Source organism: Rhinatrema bivittatum, chromosome 7 (assembly GCF_901001135.1).
Source record: "Rhinatrema bivittatum chromosome 7, aRhiBiv1.1, whole genome shotgun sequence".
Lineage (NCBI taxonomy): Eukaryota > Metazoa > Chordata > Amphibia > Gymnophiona > Rhinatrematidae > Rhinatrema > Rhinatrema bivittatum.
In genome coordinates, this window is record NC_042621.1 from 10,845,065 (window position 1) to 10,864,475 (window position 19,411).

At 46.3% G+C, this 19,411-nt stretch overlaps 1 protein-coding gene across 2 annotated transcripts in view; it reads right to left on the reverse strand.

The window, feature by feature from the left end:
* Positions 1-952: 952 nt before the first annotated feature.
* The window catches only part of CENPN (centromere protein N), a 51,925-nt gene continuing 33,466 nt past the window's right edge, over positions 953-19,411 (reverse strand). For both annotated transcript variants that reach the window (XM_029608155.1, XM_029608154.1), the window contains exons 7-11: positions 11,724-11,825; positions 11,032-11,089; positions 10,607-10,719; positions 9,420-9,546; positions 953-2,868 (exon numbers count right to left, since the gene is read on the reverse strand). In XM_029608155.1, the coding sequence (XP_029464015.1) occupies positions 2,780-2,868; positions 9,420-9,546; positions 10,607-10,719; positions 11,032-11,089; positions 11,724-11,825 (489 nt within the window). In that variant the 3' untranslated portion in view covers positions 953-2,779. The remainder of the gene's footprint in view (positions 2,869-9,419; positions 9,547-10,606; positions 10,720-11,031; positions 11,090-11,723; positions 11,826-19,411) is intronic.

Here is a 19,411-nt window from a genome sequence, read left to right on the forward strand (position 1 = left end):
TAAAGCCCTTATTACATATCTGGGCAAGATTAATACCAAAAAATCCATGGCTTATTACATCAGCCTTGTAAATCAACAAATTGCAGAGTGAGAACTAGATATTTTTAGTTTCAACTGTATCGGAAAATAGCAACTTCACTTAAATAACCAATACTAGTTAACCATACCCAATGTTGTAGACGCTTCAGCTTGTAAATTACTTTTGACACATGAGAATTTTGACCTTCATAATAGGCATCATCGTTATTGCTTTCGCGTATTTCAACTCTGCCTTATATTTAATCATGTGGTCAATTCAATTCATTTTGAGAATTTTTAACCGTGCTGTGATCGGTTTCTTGCCTATCATCGGTTTCTTGCCTATCACAGCAAGATAGCAAAGGATGTGGATCGAGTAAAATCAAGATAAGTGCTTATTTTCGCACAAGAATTTTTATGAACATAACTTTTAAATGCATAAGAAAATGTCTTGAAAAATACGGTTAAAAATTCTCAAAATGAATTGAATTGACCACATGATTAAATATAAGGCAGAGTTGAAATACGCGAAAGCAATAACGATGATGCCTATTATGAAGGTCAAAATTCTCATGTGTCAAAAGTAATTTACAAGCTGAAGCGTCTACAACATTGGGTATGGTTAACTAGTATTATTACATCAGCCCCCATAGCGCTTTAAAAGAGATCATGAACCTAGTCCAATTCTTAATCTCAGTAAACCAAAACACTTGTCAGTAGTCTATGTCTGTCTGGTGGGAGAATGAAGTTCCCACAGTGGCAGCACCAGCCAGGTCCGGGCAGGAGAGGTACCACAGACTGTGAAATTTCCACAGGTTCCATCGTTCTTCTGCATCCCATACAGGTCTCCAACTAATTCATGTGACAGACAAAGGCAGCAGCAGCTTGCAACTGATTTGCAAGAATATTAACAGAAGAGAAGAGACAAAAAACATACAAAAAAAAAAGCTAATTTATTTCAAAACTAATGTAAAAACACAAGAAATAAAATGAAAATACAAAAGGAAACTCTTAGGAATAAGAGACCAGGCACATGGATCAGTTATTGCTCTTTACAATCACTGCACCATAAATCATATTCTCCAACAGCATCAAACAGAAGTGTCTTGCACGTGATCAAAGAATCAGTCCAGTGGAAAGTTAGTGCTTCCCAGTGAAAGAGGAAGGTTTATTTACAAGTTAAAAAAAAATAGCATTAGTCACCAGTGCTTAGATAACATTTCAATCCTTTATTTTGTAATATCTAAGGGAATTAAAAAAAAAAAAAGGCAGGACGGGGAGGAATCTACCAAGCTATACCACTGAAAGAAACAGAGTAACTTAAGCAGTGTAAAGATATTTGTTACCTAGTGGCTCATAGTACATTTCTACAAAAAGTCTTTTCCATACAAGTTAACAAAACCACTTTATACCTTTTCATTTGGGAAGATTGTTATCTTGGCAGTAGTTCGGATGCCTATTCACATCCATTTATGCCGTTACGTCCAGTGACTGGATAATTCAAGGTCTGTGTGTACGTGCCGGGCACCCGCTGTGGTCTGCCGTTTCTTGATGAGGTTCCTTGGGGGAATAGGTCTCCTCCCACCCCAGAGGACGAACTTAACTTAGTGTTGTGGGATTGATTTAATTATTCCTGAAACAACCAACTAAAGAAGGATAGTCCAACAAAAGCAGTTATGTAATCTTGAAGACAGGTAGCTCCATGCCTCTCTGGCCCAGGACGTTCACTTGAGATACAAAAAAACATAGGTGCAGGGGAAGCAGTTGTGCATTTGCCTGAGCTGTTGGCTTGTAAGTTCAAAGCTGCTGCTTGCCCTTGTGATCCTGTGCTCAGCAGGGGCAGTACTATAAACCAGCATTGCCTAACCCAGGCCTAGGAGGATCCCTAACCACTCCACTATGAATATGCATGAGATAGATTTACATCCATACACTGGAGACTCTGGAAGATTCATTGCAGAGATCCTGAAGGTGGGCCACTGCTTTCTACGGTGCTTGCACTCCGAACAGAGGCAGTGTTACTGAATTTTTTTTTTCTTTTGAGAAGCAGTAGTTTGTGGCAAATATCACATCTGTGATGTAATTCATACAGCAACGAGCATCCTGAAAACAAGCCAGCAAAAGGTGCAAACTTTGCTGGAAAGAATAGAGTTGCAAAAAAAAAAAAAAAAAAAAAAAAAAAATAAAAATACAGGCTGCCTCCCCTCCTCATCTCAATGCAGTACCGGTGGCAGTAGGGAAGGATACAAACAAGAGCTCATTTGTTGCTCTGAATCTTTATACACAATAGTCAGAATATGCATTGCTTGGTAGCTGTACTCAGCCACTTAAGACTTCCTCAAACCTAAAACACAGGCACTAGCCAGCAAGGTGGTTTCTCTAACTCTGAGAAAGCTCAAGTAGCATAGGTTCCCGAATTACTACAATATCTTCTGTGCCCCGTTCATGAAATCATATTTAAGACATGGAAAGAAGAAGTAGGCCACCCGTGTGCTTGTCCCTGTTACGATTTTAAAATCAAAACCCAGACACTTCACATTGCCCAAGCACTTGCACTACACTGGTTACTTTTGTCTAGCTAAATTATTTGCCAGGGTTTGAATTCCCTATTTTACTGCTGGCAGTGATACAGTGTCAATCCAATAATTTATTAAATAGGATTTAGGCATGTAAGGGTTTAGTCTGGCAACCACAGACCAGCAAGGTACCCGAGGTTAGACAAAAGCTAGTAGATACCAAGGGACTGGCGTAACATCTGAAGTTAATCTTTTTTCTCTCCGATTCTGAACAGGTTTCTGGACCTGTGGGGTATGCATGTGAGCAACTGCGACAGCGGCGCTTCTGCAAAACCTAGAAAGAGCAAAAAACAAAATTATAAAGAAGGTATAGGAAAATTGGTTCTTACCTGCTAATTTTTGTTGCTGTAGTACCACGGCTCAGTCCAGGCTGCTGGGTTTTGCCTCCCCACCAGCAGATGGAGACAGAGAAAAACTTCAAGAGCACCCCCTCTGCACCTGGTGTGGCACTCGCTGCTCCTTACTATTTGTTCATACCCAAGCAGAATAGGTTAATGCATAATTCTATCCCCCCCTGAATGAGCAGAGGATGAAGAACAGAACTTTGAAAACGGGAAAAAACACCCTAGAAAAAACCTATACATTTCTTCAGAAAAGGCTAAAGTCAACAGTACAGATCGAGCGGGTTCTCTACCCACAACCCTGAACCCCTCAATGGGTGGACATCTGGACTGATCAGTGGTAATACAGGAACAAAAACTAGCAAGTAAGAATCAATTTTCCTTGCCCTATACGTACCCGGATCAGTCCAGACTGCTGGGATGTACCCAAGCTCTCTTAATTAAGGTGGGACTGCGAGAGTCCTGCTCGGATGACACTGGCACCGAAACTGCCAGGGTCCGAATCCTGGACGTGCAGCCGGTAGCGTCAGGCAAAGGTGTGTAAAGACTTCCAGGTAGCTGCCCTGCAGATTTCCTGTGGGGAAACCAGCTGGCATTCTGCCCATGAAGCCACCTGCACTCAAGTAGAATGAGCCCTCAGGCCCTATATATACCAATGCTATTGACTCCTTTAACCATCGAGCGATAGTCGCTTTAGACGCAGACTTTCCCTTCTTCGCACCATGCCACAGAACGAAAAGGTGATCAGACAAACGGAATCCACTGGTAGCCTCTAGATAGAGCAACAAAGTAGGTCTGACATCCAGCCGTCTAAGTTGTCTCGAATGAGGACCTATCAGCTCCGCAGCCTGAAAAGTCGGGAGCTCCACAGATTGATTCACGTGAAAGGCAGAGACCATTTTTGGCAAAAAAGATGGGACAGTTCGCAGTGAGACTCAGGAATCAGAGATACAGAGGAAAGGCTCCCTGCAGGACAAGGCCTGAAGCTCCGAAACCCTCCTGGCTGAACAAATGGCCACCAAAAACACCACCTTCAGCATGAGATCCTTTAAAGTGGCCTTCCTGAGCGGCTCAAAAGGGACCTCGCACAACCCTCCGAGAACCAAGTTCAGACTCCAGGAGGGGAAGAGTCTGCGAGTCGGGGGGCACACATGTTTCCCCCCCCCCCCCCGGAGAAAATGCACCACATCCGGATGGGATGCCAGAGAAACACCCTGGGTGTGGCCCCTCACACATCCCAGGGCAGAGATCTGAGCCTTCAGTGAATTAAGAGACAACCTTTTGTCCAGGCCATTCAGCAGAAAAGAAAGAACTAGAGACTCCGAAGCTCTGCGAGGATCCACCCCTTGAGGCTGGCACCAGGCTTCGAAGACCTTCCAGACGTGAACATATGCCAGGGACGTGGAGGTTTTCTGGGTCCGCAAGAGGGTGGAAATAACTGCCTCCGGATAGCCTCTCTTCCTCAATTGCCACCTCTCAAAAGCCAGGCTGCAAGACAAAAGCGATCTGCCTGATTGAAAAATATAGGACCCTGTCAAAGGAGATTCGGAATATGTCAGAGATGGAGAGGGTCATCCAAGGCCAGATTCATGAGGTCCGCAAACCAAGGCCTTCGTGGCCTCTCTGGTGCCATGAGAATCACTCGTCCTGGGTGAGAACATCATGCGGCCAAGGGACCACTAGGGCATTGACTCCCTCCATGCTGTAATTTCTTCTGCAAATGAAAAATCGTGTCACTTTGGCATTTGTGTGAGTTGCCATCAGATCCATGTGAGATTTGCGCCACCTGCGACGTAACAGGCGCATTGCGGCATCGAACAGCTCCCACTCTCTTGGGTCCAGCTGTTGGCAGCTGAGAAAATCCGCCTGCCCATTGGTCGATCCCGCAATGTGGGACGCTACCAACATCACTAGGTGCTATTCCGTCCAGGACATCAGCTTCTCCATTTCGATCACTACGGGATGACCCCTGGTTCCTCCCTGCTGGCTGATGTAGGCTACGGTCGTCACATTGTCGAACAAGACTAACTGCCCGATTGCGCAGGAAGGGGAGGAAGCTCTGCAAAACCAGCTGGATGGCCCTCGTCTCGAGACGATTGATCGATCAATCGTCTTGAGACGAGGGCCACTACTGGCCCTGAACCGACAGAGTCTGGCATACCACTCCCCAGCCAGAAAGGCTGGCATCTATTGTCACCACCGTCCACTGGGGTATTTCCAGATTTATTCTGTACTCCAAGTTGTCCTGGGCAAGCCTCCATGAAAGACTGGACCTGGCAACGCCAGTAGGCGGCAGCGGTAGGTGGAATTGTTCTGACAGCGGGTTCCAGCAGGACAGCAAAGCAGCTTGTAGAGCCCTCATATGCGCAAAGGCCCACGGGACCAGCTCCAAGGTCGATGCCATGGAACCAAGAACATGCAGGTAATCCCAGACCTTGGGCATAGAGGCTTGCAAGGGCCAGACTTGGCTGTGCAATTTGAGAATTCTGTCCTCTGAGAGGAATACCTTGCCCAGTCGAGTATTGAAACGCACTCCCAAAAAATCCAGGACCTGGGATGGGGCTAGATGGCTCTTGGCGAGGTTTACCACCCAGCCCAGAGACCTCAGGCAGTGTAGGACCACCTCCACTGCCTTCGAGCATTGGTCCGCCGACTTCGCTCGGATGAGCCAATCGTCCAGATAGGGATGCACCAGAACCCCTTCTTTCTGTAGGGTTGCCGCCGCCACCACCATAAACTTTGGTGAAGGTCCGTGGATCCATGGCAAGGTCAAAATGGTAGACCGCAAAATTGAAAATGTTTCCCCGAGAACCATAATTCTGAGGAACCTCTGATGGTCCCTGTGAATCCCAACATGGAGACAGGCTTTCGTCAGATCTACTGATGCCAGGAATTCGCCCTTCCTTTACTGCTGCGATGGCCGAGCGGAGCAAGAGCAACGTTCACCTTCTTTAAGTCTAGGATGGGCTGAAAGGTCCCCTCCTTCTTCGGGACTATGAAGTAAATGGAGTAATGTCCCATTCTGGGTTCTGATGGGGGGCAGGAACGATGGCCCCCAGACTTTGGAGGCACTCCAGGGTCTGGCAAATGAAAAAAAACTCTTTTTCTGGAGACCCACACGGGGGCACTAGAAAAAGGTTGTGTAGCGGGCGAGCAAATTCTAATGCGTAGCCATGTTCTATCACGCTGAGAACCCACTGGTCCGACATAATCTTGATCCACTCCTCGTAAAAGGAGAGAGTCAGCCTGCCCCCTATATCAGGATCTGAGGAGTGGGCCGGCCAGAACTCATTTGAAGGCCTTGGCCCTGCTGGTCCCCTGCTCAGAACAATCTTGGGCTGCTTGACGTCCGCGGTAGGCCTGTGACCAAGAGTGGAACCTCCCCGAGGCTTGTCTTTGGCCTGCGCTCTGCTCTGTTGAAAGCCCCTTTGGCTGTGAAAATGAGAGTGGGCCGGGGGGTGGGGGGGGTGGGCGGGGAGAGATTTTTGTCCCTTCAGCTTATCTTCTGGGAGCTTATGCACCTTATTATCCCCTAGCTGCTTGATAAGCTGCTCCAAGTCCTCTCCAAAAAGCAGCTTGCCTTTGAAAGGAAGGGCACCAAGCTGGGCCTTTGAGGATACGTCCGCGGCCCAGTTGTGGAGCCACAAGATCCTCCTAGCTGAGACCGCCGACACCATCATCCACAACAAGGTGCAAAGAAGGTCATACAAAGCATCTGCGCCATAAGCAACGGCAGCTTCCAGATGTTCCGCCTGCTTCGCCTCCTGGGGCTTCAAATCGTTGGCATTTAGCAACTGTTGCACCCAGCGGAGGCCTGCCTGGAGCATGTAACTACTGCAAACCACAGCACAAATGCCCAAGGCAGAAACTTCAAAAATCCTCTTAAGGTGATCTCCCAACTTGCGATCCTGGAGATCTTTCAATGCTGCCGCTCCTGCCACCGGGATTGTGGTCTGCTTCGTGACCGCCGAAACGGATGCGTCCACTTTTGGAACCCATAATAGCCCCAAATTGTCTTCCAGAAGAGGGTGAAGCTTGTCCATGGCTCTGCCAATATTGAGCCCCATCTCTGGAGTATCCCACTTCCAAACCATCAAATTGCTGCACCATGGCGTGGAGAGGAAAAGTTTGAGCGGGGCCCTGCAAAGACTGGATCGACTTGTTTCTGGACTCGGGATCACAGGAGTCGCCGCAATACCCAACTCTTGCAGGATGTGCGGGATTAAGGGGGCCAGTTCCTAACGATGGAATAGTCGGACTACCTTAGGGTCATCACCCTCAGAAGAGAGCACACCAGGCTCATGTCCAGGGTCCGGGCTATCGGAGGGCAGAGGCGGATCCCCATGACCATCCCTCCTGATTGGATTCGTCTGTCACAGAACCCCGGGAAACCCCTCGCCCCACAGGGGTATAGGGTCCGGATCTACGTGGCAGACGGCGGGTCCTCCCTTCCTGGTCACCTTCCTAGGCGGGCCCTCAGGAACCTGACTTGTTGGAGTCTCTCTTGTGAGCACCACAGGCCAAAAAGGCTTGGTGCATTAGAAGAATAAATTCTGGAGAGACCGCAGTCTGATCTCCAAGACACCCTCCCAGGGTACTGGGAACCCCAACTAGAGCACCCCCCCCCCATGGCAAAAATCAGCGGGAGAGAGCGCCGGAGAATCCCCTCCCCCTAACTAAAGCTCTTGCCTCAGCCGAAGAGGCAGGCACTGGAGTTAAAGACACAGAAACCTTTTTTTTTTTCTGAAGAAAGGCAGAGGCTAACAAGGGGGGGGGGGGGGGGGGGCGCAGCAGTGAACTGGACCACTAGCTATCACCCCAGCACCCCAAGGAGCAAAGAATAGGGGTTCCCAACCCCTGCCTGCAACCAAGGAGGATGGTCCCACCAGGACCTAACTACTCCCTGGGAGGCCACTTCGTCCTTTGGACTTCTGTCTTCCTTTTTTTTTTTTTTTTTTTAAGAAAAGCTTGGGTCTGAACTACAGGTTTTGCACCACCTCCCTCTACTGGAGACAGAGAAATACTGAAGAGCTGCATGTGGCACACCAGGTTAAGAGGGGGTGCTCTTGAAGTTTTTCTCTGTCTCAATCTGCTGGAAGAGAGGCAAAACCCAGCAGTCTCGACTGATCTGGGTATGAAGAGAGGCAAAACCCAGCAGTCTCGACTGATCTGGGTATGAAGAGAGGCAAAACCCAGCAGTCTCGACTGATCTGGGTATGAAGAGAGGCAAAACCCAGCAGTCTCGACTGATCTGGGTATGTCTTACGGTTTCGACAGTAGACCTTCTTCACTAACAAGCCGCGCACTTCACAGACGAGTTAATAATGCTCCTCCACAATTCCTCTTACCAGTGTCTCCTCTTAGACACCTGGCTATACTCCTATGTTAGCACCCGGCCCGCCGGTTAAATTTCCTCCTCTTACCTCTATGTTAAACCCATCTGCACTGATCCAAGTTTGATTCACCCTGTTCAATGTAATGCATTCTTATGCAATAGTTATTGTTATAACGTAAACCGAGGTGATCTGTAACCTGTTACATGAATTTCGGTATATAAAAATGCTAAATAAATAATAAATGTACAGGGAAAGCCTATTCAAATTGGGGTACTGAGCAGAGTTAAACACAGTGCTCAAGAAATGCCAGCAGGCTCAAGGCACCGAAAGTACCCTGGAGAGGCAGCCACAGGTACTTGAGGCAAAGCAGAAGATCTGAGGAACCAAGAGCCTCATTTCATATTTCAAGGCAGCAAAGTCATCACAATATGCCAACATATTCTTGAGGCAGTGACACAGACCCTGGGTAGCAAAGCGGTTCTGAAACACCAAAGCAAATTCAGTTCATGTGGTGTTATTTTAACTCTTGCCTTCCTCTCTCCACCCACACCCTGCAGCCTTTTCATTCACATGGTAAGAGGGAGAGGTGGAAAGAAGGCTGAAGGAGGAGGGATCCTCCTCCCTTTGTGACCCAAGGAACTTTTTTTGTTTAGATTGCTTGTGTTGGAGGCGCGATTGTACAAATGCGAAGCACCGTGTTCATGTCACATCAAAGCACCAAGGTGGAACTGGGAACATCCCAAAGAACATCCAAATGCCAAGTCTCACAAGTCAGTACATTTTAACCCTTTTTGACAGAATTGTTTGGAGACAGTAGAACTGTTCCAGTATTTTGTGCATTAGATTAATGTGCATCTTAAGACGTACTTAAGGGCAGAATTCTAATAGCTGTATTGATCCAGGGCAAGTCTGGAATCTTTGTAGGCTTCAGACCCAGCAGAAAAAGATGTAATGCATCATAAAACGTCTTTTACATTGGTGCAATAAGAGATACAATTTACAAAGGTCACAATATACTTGTGCAGAGCTTTTATTAAGTTACAAAAACTCAGAAAAAAGCCAGTGTGTACCTGAAAACCATGACAGGCAAACTCTAGTTGGATAACCATGAAAGGCTCATTCCCTGGGACAATGCTGTAAGGACTTACCAGATGGTGCCAAGGATTTCAATCCCTCCAGAAGATGTGGACTGGAAAACCTAACAACACATCTAAACGGCTCCTCTTTGCCAGCAAAGGTGCCTGTTGGCGAATCGCCTCTGAACATCGTATCAAGCTGAGGACAATGCAAAAAAGTGAGACTGTGATTACCTGTAACCATTAATGCTTCTGACTTCTCACACCCTCAAGGTCAATGCTCAAGAAGGGGATTTTCCTAGTTGACAGTTCTGGCATTGTTAAAAAAATAAAACTGTGGCCAGAACAGCCTTTGTTCTTAATGGAATGTGCTATAGAGCTGCCCCACACCTATGGCTCTTGGGAAGGTCGTAAGCCTCTGTGTCCTTTCACTGCACATGACAGGACACCTGCCTTCCAACTGGACACATTTCAGACTTATACCCCTTGCAGTTCACGTTTTGAATGCCATTTCCAAGACGCAAAAGTTAGTGGGTCACACAGATGAAGTCTACACAGGAGGGGCTTTATTTCACTGTAAAAATAAGCATATCAGAAATATTTTTCAGGATTCTGTCCTACTGGATGGAAGATTTGATTTATATTTTCCATTACTCTCACACTGCCATGTTAAGAACATAAGAAATTGCCATGCTGGGTCAGACCAAGGGTCCATCAAGCCCAGCATCCTGTTTCCACCAGTGGCCAAACCAGGCCACAAGAACCTGGCAATTACCCAAATACTAAGAAGATCCCATGCTACTGATGCAATTAATAGCAGTGGCTATGCCCTAAGTACACTCGATTAATAGCAGTTAATGGACTTCTCCTCCAAGAACTTATCCAAACCTTTTTTGAACCCAGCTACACTAACCACATCCTCTGGCAACAAATTCCAGAGCTTTATTGTGCTTTGTTATTGTTCCATGCTCTGTATATCACAAGCACTCAACTTTGCCCCTTGCACCCAACTGAATATCTGTCCTCAGCACAAAAGCAAGCTGAGAGCAGCCTCATGCCTCAGAAGCATCCATAATGCTTCCAGTTTTGGAAAATTAAAGAGTGCCCCCATGTGGCAAACCACTGTAACAGCTCCATCAGCCTAAGTCATACACAGAAGCAAAGCTTTCTGCAAGTGCTACGTGCAACATGATTGTACATTCTTGATCTGCTTATTCATGCTAAGCCAGGAGATGTATAGGGCACAAACCAAAGAATACCTTATACTGAGCAAATTCTAGTTTTGGCTGCGGTCCACTGCCAAAGGCTTCCCAGGTCAGAGCTCGTATGCGCTCCTTTTCCTGCTTATTTTCATACGTTACCCTCGGATCAGCTGAAATAAAAGTACGGAAGCTCCGTTCTCATCAATGCAACTTTTTCACCCATTTCCAGTGAGGTTCTTCCCCACCCACAGCCCCCCCCAAAGATAACTCATCCACATGTTGCACTGCAGTGCCCGCCTGCCTCCTCCCATGTTAACTTAAAACAAGAACCTACAACAAACAATGTAGCAGACGCAGGCAAGCGGAATTAGCTTATTAAAGATTCCTGGTTCACACACTGAGCCCCCTTCCCATTGCACTCAAACCCTGCTTGCGGAGTGTCATGTGGCAAAGGAAGCTCGCTGCTTAGAAGTGTACGATACCTATCTTTGAAGTCACATTCCTCTCTTGTAAGGGCCTTGCCTGATAGGTCTGAAAGGACTGTAATTAAAAATAGAGATGTCTAATGTTAATTGATTAGGTATTTTACCACTGAAAAAAATAATCTCGACAAACACTAAGCTGCGTCATGTAGCTCTTGGACCTTCGCCTATTTAATACCTGAGATTCACAGGTGAATAAATACATTTTTACCCCGATGGTTGTTGAGTGCATTGTAGAAGCAGCTGCGACACTGAATATTTTTCTCTACCCTTGCAGCAGTCATTCCATGTGTTTTGTGACCAAGGAAAAGATCCCAAGGTCACCGATGGCAGGCAGTGTTCTCACTGTGATTGTAAAACGGTTCAGAACTATGTGGGCTTGCTGAACTAGATGAAAGTCAGACCCCAGTGGGCAGTTCAGTCTTTACAGGAGTATACAAGACCCTCGTGTGTGTGTGTGTGGGAGAGGGCACGAGGGACAGGTTGATAAAAGGAATTGATCTGCAGCTGTTCGTACGGGCACGAAACGTGGCTAAAGGTATGTTGGCATTTTCCTTGCCGTTCACATGAATGGATCAGAACCACGTCACTGTCATGCGATTCCCTAACACAGTGCCCGGAAGCAGAAAACCAAGACTCTGCTTAGAGTCTCTCTCTATTGGGGAATGGGCTGGGGGGGGGCTCGGGCTCACCTGATTATACCGTTTAAACACGATATCCTTTAGGGAGTCCAAGCAGCGACCTCGCAGTTCCATCTCCTGGATCTCACTGTGCTGGGCAGCAGTAATCAGGGCCTTGATGGAGAAAGAAGTCAGAAAACAAACAAATGCTTGTATTGCACAACTCCAGCTCCAACAAATTTTGCTGCTGAGAACAGCAAGGTTAGCATCCTTTGCACCAGTGGGAAGGCTGTAGTCACTCTGGGGGGCTTTTCTTTGTGGCCTGGCAGTTTTCAGCCCAGTCAGATCCCACCTCTACCATACCATAGCATCAAGAACCTGCATTCACAGGGTTTCTCTCCCCCTCCCATCTAGTGACCCGTCCTTGGCTGGGGGCTGCAGCTTACAGCCCCCTTCTGGAATCCGGTACACACCACCCCCCCTTCCCCAAGGGTGCTGTTGTGAGAAAACAGCCTCTCCCCCTGCCCCACAGGGGGTGTGAACACTGCTTTCACAGCATCCCTAGCCCGGCCTGCTTGAGATGCCAACCCAGGGCTCCCCTGTGCTGGCACAGTCACCGTGTGTGAACAGAAAGGCGAACGTTGGTGCTCTCTGCAACATACAGTTCCAAGAACATTAATTTATTAAAAAAAAAAAATGTATGTTAGAATTTTAGCACATCTGAGGAAGGAGCACAGGATACCTAAAAGTTATGTTAACTTTTGCAATAAAAACTTTATTCTTACTTGAATTTTCATTCAAATATGGCCAAAGATAAACAGTCAGCATGCTCTCTCTTTTTTTTTTTAATAGACTGCTGCAGTTCTAACCCTAACAGTCCCTGCCTGTGACATCACTTCCTCTCGCATGAGGTACACGGTGCTCACAGCCCCACCCCTCCTGTTTCCTGCGGCAGCTCGGGGGCAGACTCTGGGTCTAGTGCAGCAAAGATCCTGCAGCACATTTAAGAACATAAGAAATAGTCATACTGAGTCAGACCAAGGGTCCATTAAGCTCAGCATCCTGTTTCCAACAATGGCCAATCCAGGAAACAAGTATCTTTTAAGTACCCAAACATTAAAGAGATCATATGCTAATGCCGGTAGTAGGCAGTGACTATTCCCTGTCAACTTGATTAACTACCAGTTCACCTTCGTCTACATGTTTATTAAAACCTTCAAAAACATGTAGGAGATTTGTGAGGCAAGACTTCCCTTGGGTAAATCCATGTTGGTGGTGTCCCATTAAACCATGTCTGTCTAAATGTTTTGTGATTTTATTCTTTATAACAGTTTCCATGATTTTTCCCGGCATTGAAGTCAGGCTCAGCAGATCACCCCTGGAGTCCTTGACAATTTGGCCTACTACATCTTCCAGGTTCACTGTGACTTGGTTCAGTTCATCTGACTCATCACCCTTGAAAACCATCTCAGGAATGGGTATCTCCCCAACATCCTCTTCAGTAAACACCAAAGCATTTGTTTAGTCTTTCCAAGTTAAGCCTTATCTTCCCTAAGAGCCCCTTTAACCCCTCGATCATCTAACAGTCTAACCGACTCCTTCACAGGCTTCCTGCTTTGGATATATTTTTAAAAGTTTTAATATGAGTTTCTGCCTCTACGACCAACTTCTTTTCAAATTCTTTAGCATGTCTTACCAGTGTTTTACATTTAACTCGCCAATGCTTTTTCCTATTTTCTTCAGATGGATCTAATTTTGAAGAATGTTTTTTGGCTAAAATAGCCTTTCACTTCACCTTTTAACCAAGCATTAACCTTTCTTAATGCATGAAATACATTTGGACTGCACTTCTAAGATGGTATTTTTAAACAATGTCCACGCCTGTTGTACACTCAACCTTTGTAACTGCACCTTTCATTTTTTTTTTAATTTTCCTCATTTTATCAAAGTTTCCCTTTTGAAAGTCTAGTAGATTTACTTATTATTCCCTTCCAGTCATTCATTCAAATTTGATCATGTTATGCTCAATATTGCCAAGTAGCCTTACCCAGTTACCTCTCTCACCAAATCTGCGTTCCACTAGGAATTAGATCTAAAATAGGTCCCTTTCTTGTTGGTTCCTGAACCAACTGTTCCATGAGGCAGTCATTTATTCCATCCAGGAACTTTCTCTCTCTAGCACAATGGTTCCCAACCCTGTCCTGGGGACCCCCCCCCCAGCCAGTCGGGTTTTCAGGATATCCACAATGAATATGCATGACAGAAAATTTGCATGCACTGCCTCCATAACTGATTTAGCATGTCCTGATGTTACATTTACTTAGTCTCCCATGATTACTGTATTGCAAAATTGGTTAGCTTCCCTTATTCTTAGCATTTCATTGTCCATCTTATTTTGGCCAGGTGGATGGTAGTATACCCCAATTGTTATTCTGTTCCCCAACATAATGTACATAGGATTTCTACCCATTTACTTAATGTACATAGTTTTGCTTATTGAATAATGTTAATTTTTTTCACATTATAAAAAAGTTTTCTGATATTTCTTGGGTGAGTGGATAATTTATGGTTTGGTTTTTTTTTGGGACAGAGAAGAGTTGGATGGAAGACAAAGAATCTTGGGGAATAAGTGTGGGGATGGAGCAAGGAAAAGGAGGAGAGGTAGTGATGGACTCAAACAGTAACTAAATTAAAGAATATGTGAAAAAAGCACAAAAGAATCCCTTGGTGGTGAAGAACTGACAAAAAGGAGCAGAGATCGCTGGGATTATTGACACCATTCCAGGAAGGAAATTAGCAGGATGTTAGTCCTCACACATGGGTGACATCATCAGATGGAGCCTGGCACAGAACTTTTATCTAAAAAAAAAATATCTAGAATTTTTAAACATGCCCTACTGAGCATGTGCAGCTGTAGTCATCACCCTGCCCCCTCAGCAGAGCCCCTCAAGTCCATGATATAGCTCATACATGAAGAAACCAACTCCCAGGGGAGGCGGCTGGTTTTCATGAGGATTAACATCCTACTGTCCTCAGAGAACCCCTGTTACAGGTAAGCAATTCTGCTTACTCTGAGGACAAGCAGGATGGTAGTCCTCACACATTGGTGAATCCCTAGCTATAGGCTGTCCAAGCAGGACAAGGTGGGAAACCGCAAAGTGCAGAAGCACTACCCATCTTCCTTTTGCCTCTGAGGCAGCTAACCCACAAGGGATCCAGGCTGAAAAAGAGTTGGGTTCTACAAAGAAAAACCATAGAAATGACAGACACAAAATCCTTGTGTAGCAGGGGTGCCTAAGGTAGAGGAGTCATGAGAGTATGAGCAGAAGCATATTCCGCATCATGGAAAACATTACAAGCAGGGTTTCATATCAGTAACCCTGACAATGAAGTAGGCCTAGAACCTCCTGGGTACAAGAAAAAGCCTAGAGATGTAAACATAGAAATATGGCCAAAAAGGACCAAATGGTCCATCTAGTCTGCCCAGCAAATTTATGGTAGCATCTGCCGTGCCATATAGGTCACCCCCACACTTAGTTTCCCAGACCGTCAAAATCATTGCCCTTGATGGTTGTTATCTGAGTCCAATTCACCGTTATCTCTTGCCCTTGAAGCAGAGAGCAATGTTGGAGTTACATCAAAAGTACCATGCTTATTGGTTATGCATCAGCAAGTTACCTCCATGCTTGTTTTTCCAGACCAGAAAATTCAGTGTCCTTGTTGGTTGCTGTCTGAATCTAATTCCTCTTTTCCCCGTGCCGTTGAAGCAGAGAGCAATAATGGAGTTGCATCAACAGTATGAAGGCTTATTGGTTAAGGGTAGTAACCACCACACCAGCAAGTTACCCCCATGCACTCTCATTTGTATCCTATAGCTTTTAGGGATCCACAAAGTTTATCCCATGCTCTGAAATTTTTCACTGTTTGTCTTGATCACCTCCTCTGGAAGGGCATTCCAGGCATCCACCACACTCTCCGTGAAGAAATATTTCCTGAAGTTGGTTCTGATTCGTCCTCCCTGAAATTTCATTACGTTCTACCGATTTCTTTCCAACGGAAAAGGTTTGTTGATTGTGCATCATTAAAACCTTTCAGGTATCTGAAGGTCTGTATTATATCTCCCCTGCATCTCCTCTCCTTCAGGGTATACATATCTAGGTACATTAATTTCTTCTCCATAAGTCATTTGATGGAGACACCTCACCATTTTGGTCGCCCTTCTTTGGACCGCCTCCATCCTGTCTCTGACCCTTTTGAGATATGGTCTACAGAACTGAAAACAATACACCAGGTGAGGCCTCACCAAAAAACTGTAAAAGGGGGATTATCACCTTTTTCTTACTAGTTATTCCTTTCTCTATGCAGCCCAGCATTCTTCTGGCTTTAGCTATCGCCTTGTCACAGTGCTTTGCCGTCTTCAGATTGCTAGACACTATCAACCGAAGGTCCCTCTCTTGCTCCATGAACAACAGCCCTTCACACTCCACGGGTCATAAGGGCCTTCCTCCTCACTAAGAACACTGCAGGGCTGGCATCGGTGAAGCCTGTGGGGGATTCTAGCCCTGGGCTCCGACAGCTTCAGAGGCACAGAGAGCCCCATGGGAATCAACAGTTCCTCCTGCAATGGGGGGACCGAGGGCCACAGGAGGCCAGAGTGCAAACGCTTGGGGAACCGAGGCCTTATCTTCCTCCTCGATGGGGAACCGAAGGTCCCTTGGGCACCGGTTTCCGAGAAGGATGTCCAGACTCTCGAGAAGAGGTGTCAGAATAGACGGCGGGGGCTCTGGCCCCAGCACCGGTGGCGGGAATGTCTCGATGTTCTGTAGGGCTCTGAGCACGTGGGCTGCATCTAGCGTTCCAAATCCTCCTGAAACTCCGGGAAGGCCAGGACTGAGGGAGGGGGAACGAGGCACCATCAGCTCTTCCTCGGTTCTCTGAGGAGGCACCGTGCCGGGCATCGACATCGATGGGGAACACCTGGGACTCCTGGGTATGTCAGAGGATGGGGCCTCCGAGGCACGGGGGTCACTTTGGTGGTGGCACGGCAACTGCCGGTACTGCACTGGAACAGGAGCCGCCCGCAGATTGTGACCGGTGTCGATGCTTGGGGGATCTCCTATGGTGCTTGGCACAGTCTTTCCCTGGCTCAGAGGATCCCAATGTCCTGGAAACCAGTGAAGTCATGGAAGAACAATCATCAATCCCACGATCCTTTGAAGATGCAGCAGGATTAGCAGCGAGAGGGAGCATATCGAGAGGCTCCACTCGACCCCTCGATGACTCAGATGCGGGTGTGGATGAAGCGGACATTTTGGAACCGAAACATTTCATCTTGTCGAGGCGCATGCGATGGCCCTTGGGGGTCATCTGGTCACACGGTTGACACCCTCGGTCATCGTGTGAAGCCCCCAGGCAAAGGATACAAACCTCATGCAGATCTGTGATGGACATGGTCCGCGGGCACTGAAGGCACAGAAAAGCCGGATGGCGCCATGGAAAAATACTCATCGAGCGGTTGATGACCAGCAGCACCGGAGGCGGGATGTCGGATATTGACCGCAAAGGAGTAGAAAAAAGGGTTTATGAACCTATTACGCTGAGGAGGCACCGACCGTGAAGAGGGACCTGGCAATGGAATGGGAAAAATACTGAAAGTGTACACAAAAAAGCCCCAAAAAATAAGAAAGAAGAGGAGCTCCACTAAACGTGAGGCAACTGCACCATGGAAAGAGAGACTGAAGGGGGACTTCGCATGGATGTGCAGATAGTAGCATGCTGGGCCTGCTCAGTGTGCTACTCAAAGCTTCTAGAAACTTTGACAAAAGTTTTCCGTGCCAGGCTCCATCGGATGATGTCACCCACATGTAAGGACTACCATCCTGCTTGTCCTAGAACTTCTTTTCTTATCGTTTTTTGGTAGATGTGCTCTGTTTAAAATGGCCCTCTTGGAGGTGAAGGAGAAGGGAGCCTTACCAAGAAGTGGCTGGGACTGCTTTGCATTATTTCCTCCTTGAATTCATTGCCTGCTCTGGGGGTAAGGAGAAATCCTAGCCCTGACAAATTCAACATTTTCCCACCCACTGACGTCATTGTTAAGGGCCGTATAAAATCGGCCCGTCTACGGCGCACAGCTGCCGTGGGCATGCATGTCGCCTAAGGGGCACGCGGCTTTGCCTGGAAAACTTTTCCCGTTAGACTCCGTCACCTTAAAAGTAAATTACTATATTTTGGCTGTTCTTTTTGAAATATAACTATCTTGGAACTTTCTACCTTTGCCTCCATTTGGTGGATTACCCTCATTTGTTATAAGGAAGAGGAAGAGAGAAGCCATAATTAATTACATCTGGGGAATAGATACTAATGCCGCACACGACGCGCAAGGGGAAGATTAGAACTGATGCCTCAACAGCTCAAGTTCAACTTCCCTCACAGCCTAGGATTGAAGGGTTTTTCTCTCCCATGAACATAATATCTCCGTGTGAGCCGTCCGTTACACAGCAGGAAGAGGAGCATAAACCTGCTTTGTTGGATCCCCAAATATCTTTGAGCTCCGGAGCTTCCGAAATACCTGCTCACCCTTGCAGTGAGCAACTCCGGCAATTCGGCAGGCTTGATCATCGGAAGTCAGTAAGTGAAGTATTGCAATTTGGGGTGAAGGGCACGGAAGAAAACGCTGCAATCAAGTCAGTTGGAGGATATGGGATGTCACTCCATTCCCAGCAGGTGGACTCTGCTGTCATGGAGCAGACAAAAACAGACCCTATACCGATTACTTCAACACCTTTGGGTGGTGCAAACCGGACTGAGAGTGCAATTGAAGGGCACGACGTCAGCCCGGGTTATATGCTAAGCACACAGACATCAATGTTGAAATTGGTCAAAAAACAAGAACTCACTTTAGATAATATATGGAAAGCGTTGGTTTCATTGGAATACTCTATGTTGATGCTATCGACTTTAATGTCAGAAACTAAATAACAAATTAAACAAATGGATCAAATTGTTAACTCCCATTCAAATAAAATAGAATTAGAAACCCAGGTATCTCAATTGCAGAAAGTTCAGGGGAATTTGGTCCAAGGGGAATCAAGTAACTTAAGAAGGATAGAGATCTTAGAAAATGAATTGAGGTATAAGAATTTAAGAATACTTAATTTTCCTTATGTGAAATTACAACTACCACTTGATACATTTAAAAAATATCTTACTGAAGTTCTCTTACTTCCTCAAGAAGTATTACCTCCTATAGCAAAAATTTATTTTTTAATGGGTGGTAGAAAGAATGAAGATAAATCCCAAATGAAACTAGTTGAACAACAAGAATTAGTAAATATAACAGATTTAATTGAATCTCCCTCAGAAGACCAGATTGAATACAGAGCTACGTTACTTGTTACCTTTGTATTTCCTTCAGATAGAGACTTGATCCTGAAACACTTTTTTCGAAATAGATTAAAAACCTTTTTAGGTGAAAAAATCTGGATATGAGCCCGCGCCCATGGTATCACCTCCAGAGTGGATGCCATGAGGCCGAGGACCTGTAGGTAATCCCGAGCTGTGGGCTGGCTGGCGCTCAGCAGGGCCTGCAGATGATTCCGGAGTTTCGACTTCCTTTTGGAGGTCAGGCTGACCTTGTCTTCCTGGGTGTCGAATTGAACCCCTAGGTATTCCAGCGACTGAGAAGGCTGTAGGGAACTCTTGTTCAAGTTTACAACCCATCCTAGGCTTTCCAGAAGAGCTATAACTCTGTTGGTTGCCTG